Source organism: Aegilops tauschii, chromosome 7 (assembly GCF_002575655.3).
Source record: "Aegilops tauschii subsp. strangulata cultivar AL8/78 chromosome 7, Aet v6.0, whole genome shotgun sequence".
In the NCBI taxonomy this organism is placed as follows: domain Eukaryota; kingdom Viridiplantae; phylum Streptophyta; class Magnoliopsida; order Poales; family Poaceae; genus Aegilops; species Aegilops tauschii.
Window position 1 is genome coordinate 113,419,820 of NC_053041.3, and position 9,843 is coordinate 113,429,662.

Sequence of the window (9,843 nt, forward strand, 5' to 3'; positions counted from 1 at the left end):
TTTTGAGGGTGGAAGCTGTGTGGCCGATGACTTGCCAGAAGATGAGTGAGAAGTACCCTGATAATTTGAATCAGACGGGTTAAGAGGTTGGCGGAAACAACCAGCTTTGGGTTATGAAGTATCAATGGGATAAGAGACCTCTGATCGGTGTTTCCGAACCGGACTGTTCGGTAAACCAGCAGAGGTAACTACCTGGCTGCTGTGCCGGGTTGTACGGCGAGCCTTGTGCTGCTGCATCTTCAAAAGAAAGTTTGGGTCCAAGTAAGCAAGAGGGTGAGAAAATTTTACTTTCCGGTTTGCTTGACGGATTTTTGATGTCGGCAGTGGATCTGAATCGGAGGAAAGAATGGTTACCCCTACGTCCTCAGCATGACTGCCTTCAGCATCGTCCTGATAATAATCATTGCCAATGAGATGTACGAAAAATGAACCAAGAGAGTCAAGTTCTACCTCTGGTTCCAGATTACCCACATCGTCATCAGCTGGTAGATCAGAGGATGCAGTGGTCCTTTTCTTGGCAGGTTTTTTAACAACCTTGGTCTTTGGACGAACTGGCTTGACCGGTTTGTCTTGCGGCTTCGCCGGTTTGTCTTGAGATGGTTTCTTGTTCCAGAACGGCTCATCACCCTGTCAGAAAATAATCACACTTTCAGAGAATATTTGGACAGACGCAACTACAGATAAAAATATTATATGATTCTTACAGCTGGTGGTTTGTTGAAGGTGCAAAAAGGGAGTGGTCCGGTTTGGGCACAGACAGCCTCCAGTTCGTTCAGTATCTTTTTTACAGCCTCAATGACTTCTGCATCTGTAAGCTGAATGCCAATGTGCCGCTGAGCGTCCTTCAAACTCCCCGTGTACTCACACATCAAACCGGGGCGCCGGCTTAAGAGAAGAACACTCCAACTTATCCAGCAACGAGCAAGATCAACTCCTGTCAAACCGTTCGCCATGAAGGCTCTAAGCTTTGATAATTGGGGAGCATAGTTGGCCCTTTCTCTTGCCGTCAACCTTTGAGGAAAAGGATGTGTGTTGCTAAGGTGTTCAGGGCGGTAACCCGGCATGGGGTTTTCATCAGATGGGGATGTGTCCATGCAGTAAAACCAAGTCTGGTTCCTCTCTTTGGGGTGACTGTGGAGTTTGGGATGAGGGAAGGTCCTTTTCTGAACCGCCACTCCGCCCAATTCCGTATTGGGTCCATCTGAGAACTCTGTGCGATGGTTTATGTGAAACAAATCCCTAAACAGTTCGACTGAAGGTTCCTCTTGTAGATAAACCTCACAAAATACTTGGAAGTGGCAGATGTTGGTTACAGAGTTGGGACCGATGTCTTGAGGGCACAGTTGAAAACTAGCCAGTACATCCCGGAATTTTTTTGAACCGGGAGGGCTAAAACCTCGTCCGAGATGATCAGCGAACACGACTACCTCTCCATCCTTGGGTGTAGGAGGATTTTCCGGGCCAGGGACCCTCCAGTGGATAACATCTTTCTTGGCTAAAGCGCCCGTTTTAACAAGGTTGTTTAACTGCTCCTCGGTTACTCGAGAGGGAGCCCAATTGCATTCATAGACTTGCTTGGCCATGACAAGGGAAATCTGAAACATGATTATTGCCGGTAAGATTTACAGTGGACAACTATACAACGATATGAGGATACAAGCATATTGATAAACCGGATTGGGTTATCCGTAAACCGGAGTCTGACGATGGAAACAGTATAATACATTGGCGGTTCAACAGGGGACTAATGGTATCTACTGGGTCATCATTTTGTATATGAGGTTAAACCGCCCAATCTGGTGTTAAAGATGTATAAGTGAAGGGAAAAACAGGTTTCACATCTTGCTATGGTAATTTTAGATCTACCGTGCGTTGGAAAAACAAAATATATTTTGACCAAATTTCCAGAGTACTAAAAGTTCACCAAGTTGAGATGAGTTGGATATCAAACAGGTGCTAAAACTATTACCGCGCGAGGTCTATGTGGTTTTTTGGATCTAATCCATGGATATAAATAAGGAAAAAGAAGGGCGGCGATGAACACTGATGAACGACAGAAACCCTAAGTACAGATCTATGATAAGAGAAAGGGGAGACTTACGGAGGCTGTTGAGCAGCGGCGGCGTGCGGAGGAGCTCTGGTACGTTCAGATCGATGCAGAGGCCAAGGTTGGTGCAGCAGTCGAAGGTTGACGGCGGCGGCCGAGGTCGAAGGTTCGGGCGTCGCGAGGATGACGATGAAGCTAAGAGGCACGAGGGGGAAAATGGAAAGGCCCCCTGGCCCTATTTATAAGGGAGATAAACGACAGGCGCGAGAATCGAGGAGCCGAATTTTCGGATATGAGGCGGAGCTGTCGCCTCGATTGTCGGAGGCTCATTAATGAAGGTGGGTTATACACAGCTGTAAATAGCAGGTGACGTCACGGCGGTTTACCATGATCCTAGAAGATGATGTCACGGCGGTTTACAAGATTATGTGAAGATGTTGAAGAAGAAATTTTCGTAAGTATTGAGGATTGACATGAACCAGTTCAAATCAATCTGGGGCCTAATGTTGGGGATATTACCACTGGGCGTAAACCGGCCAGGAGAGGCCGGATTAACCCCATAAGTAGTTCATCTGTATCTGAAGCCCATGAAGACAGGCGGTGACACTTTATGGAGGCCCAGGGCCCAAAGCCGGTTTAAGGCCATAGACATAAACCGACATTGATATGTAAACTTGTATTTGTAAGGTAGAAGTAGCAGAGACCGAGCCGGACACGATTATGAGCCGGCCTCGGGATTCTGTAAACCGACGGGCGTCAACCATGTATATAAGGGGACGACCCGACGACGGTTCAGGGAAAACAGACAACAACTCGAGACTCAGGCAAAGCGTATTCGCTCCCTGGTCATCGAAACCCCATCAATTCCATCACAACTAGACGTAGGCTTTTACCTTCATCGTAAGGGGCCGAACTAGTATAAAATTCTCTTGCGTCCCTTGTCCGCTTTAACCCCTTTAAGCTAACCCGTAGCGATGGCTTCACGACTAAGTCCTTTCACTAGGACATCTGCCGTGACAAAACCACGACAGTCTCAGTCTAGGATGTGACAGGTGGGCCCTGCAACAACCGTTGCTTGTCGAGAAGGTTCAAGTAAGCGTCTGCCACCTCATAGACGTTGCAATCACCCGAACCCGGTCCTTCATCGTTGCTAGCCATGTTTCCTACGATTAAATCTAGTCAATTAATTCTAGACCTAATAAAATGAATAATGACATAAAAAGGCCTATGTTTTGCGAGAATGCTGATTCATTCCTTGCAGCAAATCCCAGGCACTCGATATGTCCTAGTTTGTAGCACAAGTCATGCCGAAATTCACGGAAAATTTCGGCATGAACTTTGCTAAAAAGTGGACAAATCGAGCACCTGAAATTTGCCGGAACAGAAATTAATCAACATTCCGGCAAAACATAGGCCACTCGGCTTCATTCCCTGGAAACAACAAAAGGCCACTTGGGCACAATCGAACCACTTTAATGTTGCATACAATATGAGCAAACACTATTGAGGAATTTGCATATAACATGACCACTTCAATGAAAAGATATAATCAACCATGGGCGGATTTGGGCCCCAGGCAGCCCAGGCCATTGCCTGGGGCGTACGAAAATTTGTCGGCTATATTAAAATAAAAAAAAATTCGGCCTGGGGCGTAGCCATGCCGACTGGCCCAGGCTCGCACTCGCACCGTCGCACGCAGTCACGCAGACGCCCTCTCCCACCTGACGAACCCTAGGCCGTCGCCGCCCGCCGCCACCGGCGCACCGCCACTGCCTGCCGCGGCCACCGGAGGCTCCATCCGGCAGCACGCCCCACTTCCAGTCTTCGTTCCAGCCCCCACCGCCCCTCCCCCGTTCCAGCGCCCCCTGTTACGCTGCTATAGTCTGCAGACCTGCAGTGTTGCGGCTGCTAACTTGTCCGCCCCGCCATGTCCGGCAAGGGCGCGAAGCGGAGACCTGGCGTCCGGCGAGGTAGTCCTCTCCTCATTCCTCACTTCCTCAGTCCTCAATTCCTGCCACATTATCACTGTTTGTAGATGATTTTAGTTGTAGAAACCGATGGCTTGATGCCCTGTTTTTGTTTGTAGATGTCATATTGTCACTGTTTGTAGATGCCCTGAATATTATGTTTGTTTTTTCTTATTTTAGTTATACAACATAGGTTGCCTTTTGTATGCCTTGAAACTGGTGTTTTTTCTAGGTAATTTTTAGCCTTTAATTTCTCGCCTGGGGCGTCAGCAAATCCTCGGTCCGCCATTGTAATCAACAATAATGGAATATGCAAATGAACATCAATGACATATATCATATAACATCAATCTTGTTTTTTGTTTACATAGCAACAATTACTTTAACCAAGTTTTTGAAAAGAAAAACAACTGTGTTTTTTGTTTATAGCTAAATGCTATAGCTACTATTTTCTATTTATAGCTAAATACTTTTGTTTTTTGTCTAAAGCTAAAAGTCTAGGAAGGGATAATCTTTAAAATAAAACTTGCCTAAATTATTTTCCTTGAAAAATAGTGGTCTTTTCAAAAACCAAAAACCTTTGCAAAATGACCTCACTAAACACTTCTCTGCCTAGGACAGAACCCAAATTCTGTTCTAGCTATTCCTCACACACACAGACATATTATTTTCTTTTCATCCAAATTTTTTGAGAGCAAATATTCTAACAATGCTTGTCCTTATTAGAAATTGCAAAGGAACTCCATTTTCTCTAACGCTTCTGACCTCACCAAAATTTCCACAGCAAGACCTTAGTACCTACACCCAATTTCTTCAAAAATATTCAGGTCCATAGTCCAAATAATTCAAATTTCATTTGAATGAAATTTGGAACAGATTCAGGTCCATAGTCCAAATAAATTTTTATAGCTAAATGCTACTGTTTTTTGTTTATAGCTTCTATTAATTTAAAGCTAAATGCTAGTATTATTTATATACCCTCTGTTAATTTAAAGCTAAATGGAATTATTGTTTAGGCATTTTCATAAAAATTTGCCCTAACTAATTTCCTAAAAAATTGCTAATCTTTTTTCCTAAATGCTAAAAAAGGCATACTGCCCTAAACAAATCTAGGGTTCATATGAACACCTAGGGTTCATATGAACATCATCACAGTAGCGCTCTATGAAATTTGCCCTAGCTAGCAGAGAGAGAGAGAGAGAGAGAGAGAGAGAAGGGCAGGGGAGAGGAGAGGGAGAGACTTACGGTCCGTGGCGAGGGCGGGCTCGGGGTCGGGCAGCGATGGTCCAGGGAGGGCTCTGGCGGCGGCGACGAGGTCGAGTGGGGCAGCCGTGAGGTCGAGGGCGGCCTCGGGTGACGGCTGGCGTCGAGGGCGTGCTCGGGCGCAGGGCGATCGACGGCGGCGACAGATCGAGTCGGGGGAGAGGGGGGAAAAGGACTCAGCAAAAGTTTGAGCCCGCGCGTGTGGTTAAGTCAAACTAGCAGTAGCGCTGGTAGGAAAAATGCGCTAGCGCTGGTAGGAAAAACGCGCTACTGCTACAGGAAGTAGCTATTTATTTTCCTTTTCCCCCCTTTTATCTAAGGAACTTAGCTATAGCGCGGGGACATAAAAAGCGCTACTGCTAAAGTAGCTATAGCGCTTTGTGAGAACAAGCGCTACTGCTATGCCTTTCTCCTCTATTTTTTTTCTTTACATTTTATTTTTATCATTTCTCCTTTTTCTATTTATTTCATTTTCATTTACTTTTCTATTTATTTTTCTACTTATTTTCTTTTTCTCAGCAGTAGCGCCCTACAGCAGGAACACGCTACTACAAGGCTCTTAGCAATAGCGTGCTTTCTTCAGACTCGCTACTACTATTCCTAGCCTACCGGCAACAGTGTGGGAATTATAGTAGTAGCACTTTTTCGCGCAGAAGCGCTACTGCTACAGCTATAGTTGTAGCACGCTTTCTTGACACGCGCTACTACTAAGTAGCAGTAGCGCCTTGTTTTGACCAGCGCTACTGCTATACCTCTGTGTATAAGGTTTCCGCTAGTAGTGCATCACCATGACCAAGCCCTTACAAATTCAGAAGACGATCAACAGGAACAAACCAAAATCATCAACAATGCACACCTAAACTACCATCAACTACTGCATCGAAGTAGAAATGCAACCATGCCATCATCCCCTCGCTTCAAGCTTCATGTAACCTTGGCACGTTATATCTCCACCCCTGCGCTGATTTGTAAACTTCACTTGCTACTCGTTCTAGAAGCTTTGAGTCCAGCTCTAGCTCCCTTTTGGTTTGCTCCTTTCTCTGCAAAATAGACCATGTCATGATCCAGTTTGTCATCATTTGAATCAAAGTCATAGGATCATCGTAACTTTTGTTCTAAAAAATAATTGCATTTCGACATTTCCATATTGCCCAAAACATAGCTGATAACCCAGTCATAAGTAATTTCTGTTCTGCTTTCCTAAAAGTTTTAATCCACCTCACGAAACAACCTTCTACAGATGTAGGAGTGGATTTCAGATCAAAAGTACATCTTAACAAGCTCCATAACAATGAAGCGTCCGGGCAAGAAAAGAACAGATGGTCTATGTGTTCATCTTTCCCACATAGCACACAATCTTAGACCCCTTCTAACCTTCTTTTTCTTAAAATCAAAGAGTCTTTAGTTAATATGCTTCTTTTTTGTTTATTAGCCAAGGAACACTTTAATTTTCGCAGGTGCCTTCACTTTCCACAAGATTTTTTGCGGATAGTTGCAATTATTTGTAATCAATTTCCTATATAGGGACTGAACTAATTTTTTTGTCCCCAATAAGAGTCCATTCAACTTTCTCTCTACCCTCACCCATTTCAATTTCCTCACATCTATCTTTGAGATTGTTCCAAAGTTCTAAAGTTTCCCATAGAGAGTTCTTCTAAACCTAAATCCCTGCCAACCTTTTGAAATAGCCTCAGCCACATTATCTTATAATCAAAGGACAGATTATACAATCTAGGATAATCATCCATCAAAGCATGATCATCCACCCAGATATCTTCCCATAATCTAGTACTAGTACCATCCCCTAGTTTTTTCCTAGCAAATTTATAGAAGATATCTTTAACTTTTAGTAAACTGGCCCAGAACTGGGAGTCTCCCTGTTTCTTTTTAACTTTGGAGATGCAACCATCAGGTATGTATTTGTTAAACAAGACAACTTGGCACAATCCTTCTTCACTCTCCAGCTTCCAGAACCGCTTTGCAAGTAAAGCTTTGTTCATAATATCCAGATTAAGTATCCCCAGCTCCCCATAATCTTTAGGAAGACAACATACTTGTCATTTCACTTTTTTGTCCTCATCTTCCTGCCAGACTAGTTTTTCCCTATAAAATCCTGCTTTCTTCCTCACACCAACTAGCAAGGGATAGAAGGACATCATAAACAAGGGCATATTAGTCAAGCAAGCCTGTACCAGGGAAATTCTACCAGCTATAGATCCTAGTAGCTTGCCTTGCCAACAGCTGCATCTTTTTTCAATTTTTTCTATCACCCCGCTCCAGTGTTTGTTTTTTATTCTATTATCAGAAACAGGTAAACCCAATTATTTCATAGGTAAATCTCCCATTTTACATGAAAAAATTTCTTGGTATAGTTTCCTTTTTTCATTGGCTTTTCCAAAAAGAAGTTCACTTTTGTGAAATTTTTATTTTCATACCCGACATTTGTTCAAAGGCATAATGAATGAACTTCAGATTTTTTGCACTTTCAATATCATCTTGTATCAAGAAAATAGTGTCACAACATATTGTAACATATTAACTCCTTTTATTATTATTATTATTATTATTATTATTATTATTATCACCTAACATCCCTTTAATTAGATCATTCCCTCTAGCATTATTCAAAATTACAGCCAGAGCATCAGCTGCCAAATCAACAACCGGGGGGGGGGGGGGGGGGGCATTGCATCACCCTGTCTCAATCCTTTGAAAGTTTTAAAGTAAGGTCCAAACTCTCACCCCCACATGCCCCCCTCTCATAGTCTTGATTACCCAGTCACACCACTTATCGGGGAACCCTTTCAATTTCAGCATTTTAATTACAAATGGCCACTTAATTTTGTCATATACTTTTTCAAAATCCACTTTAAAAATGAGAGCATCTTGTTTTTTGGCATGAATAGCATTTAATGCTTCATGTAAAATCACAACCCCTTTCATAATATATCTCCCTTTTATAAATGCTGTCTGGGTCGAAGATATGAGTGGAGAAACACATTTACTTAGTCTATGCATGAGTATTTGGTAATGATTTTAAAGCTCACACTCAATAGGCAAATGGTCGAAATTTTTGTATTTGCTTGGCATCAGCAGTTTTACGGACCAAGGTGATTATCCCATAGTTTAGTGTACTTGTATGTACTGGCTTGTTACAACAGGTACCAAAGGACATCTCATTTATATTGCAACATAAGCAAAAGGTCAAAGCAGGTGAGAGCGGTGGATACAAATACGGTGCACGTTAGCTATTCCTTGTCCGCCATGCATTCCCGGAGCAGCCCACGTGGGATATCGGTCGTACGTGTCGTCACCCATCATACATGCATGCATGCACCTACTACCCGTTGGCTGTAGCTAAATCTAGAGCTTTGCTGCAAGCTCAAGCATGAACGTTTAGATTGACATTTTTCCATTTTTTGCGGGCAAGAAACGCTGGATCGACCTGATCGCCTCGCCAGGCATGGCACATGCTAGTTTGCCCTCTTCCCACACGACAACCCTCCCCGCACCCTCATGGCCCTGTCCTGACCCGCCGTGATGGACTGCTGGGGATGGCTCTAGCTCGCTCCTTGTCCGTTATAATCCACCGATCCACGAAGAAGATACAGACAACCTCGCAAGCCACCACGGCCATCTTTGCTGCAACCCGAGAGTCTTCATGGCGAGCCAAGCTTTCGTGTTCCTCGCGCTGCTGCTGCTCCTCTGCAGCGCCACCCAAGGTAACAACGGTTTACCGAAGCATGTTCTTGGTATGGCTAGCTATAGCTAGGTGTGTGGCGTGACAACGATATGTGCGTGGATACAGGCGACGAGCTGGGAGCAGATGCGGCGGGCCGGACGCCGTGCCGGGCGGCGGACCTGGTGGTGAGGCAGTCCGCGACGGGGCGGGTCGTGGAGGGGAAGCCGGAGTACGCGGTGGAGGTGACCAACCGCTGCCGGTGCGCGCAGTCCAGGGTGCTGCTCCGCTGCTACGGCCTTAGCAGCGTCGAGGCCGTGGACCCGCGGGCGATCCGGCCGGTCGACGGCGAGCGCTGCCTTCTCGGGGGCGGCCGGCAGATCCCGAGCGGCGCGCCGGTGCGGTTCAAGTACGCCTGGATGACGCCGTTCGACTTCCCTCTGGTCAGCTCGCAGGCCCACTGCTAGGTACTACTAGCTGCGTGTGCCTAGATCAGCCGATGGTACATTGGTACTCATGTAAGAGACATTTTACAGTGCACAAGTGCAGTACTGCGATTGCGCGCTCCGCCGCGCCCGATGCTATACCGTTTGATATTAGCTAGGCTGATTTGGTGCGGTTTCTCTCTATGGTAACATGTGAGTGTTAGTTACAAATTATTACAGCAGAAACGTTCACAAATGAATTAACTACCTGATGTTAAACGACGAAAGGGACTGCCTATGGATCAGTTGCATGAAAAAAAAAGATCAGTTGTATTCACTGGTGCACTGTTCTCCTCCTTCCTCCTCCCGCCCTCCACCCAGGCATAACGACTTGCCACCACCACCCGCGGCCTTGCCCCCTGCCACGCCCCTGCCCGAGCCGCCTCCTCCACCATGATGCCA

General features: G+C 45.3%; 1 protein-coding gene across 1 annotated transcript; it reads left to right on the plus strand.

Annotated features, from left to right (window-relative positions):
* The first annotated feature begins 8,802 nt into the window (after positions 1-8,802).
* On the plus strand, positions 8,803-9,591 carry LOC109748457 (protein TAPETUM DETERMINANT 1). The gene is made up of 2 exons (XM_020307482.4): positions 8,803-8,999; positions 9,086-9,591. The coding sequence occupies exons 1-2, from the start codon at positions 8,939-8,941 to the stop codon at positions 9,421-9,423; spliced, it is 399 nt and encodes a 132-aa protein (XP_020163071.3). The 5' UTR covers positions 8,803-8,938; the 3' UTR covers positions 9,424-9,591.
* Positions 9,592-9,843: the final 252 nt, after the last annotated feature.

Bases quoted from the DNA above. Each gene is read 5' to 3' on its own strand.
- LOC109748457 (XM_020307482.4), top strand. From the start codon at position 8,939: ATGGCGAGCCAAGCTTTCGTGTTCCTCGCGCTGCTGCTGCTCCTCTGC. The intron at 9,000-9,085 runs GTAACAACGGTT...GCGTGGATACAG, and splicing joins CCTCTGCAGCGCCACCCAAG to GCGACGAGCTGGGAGCAGAT.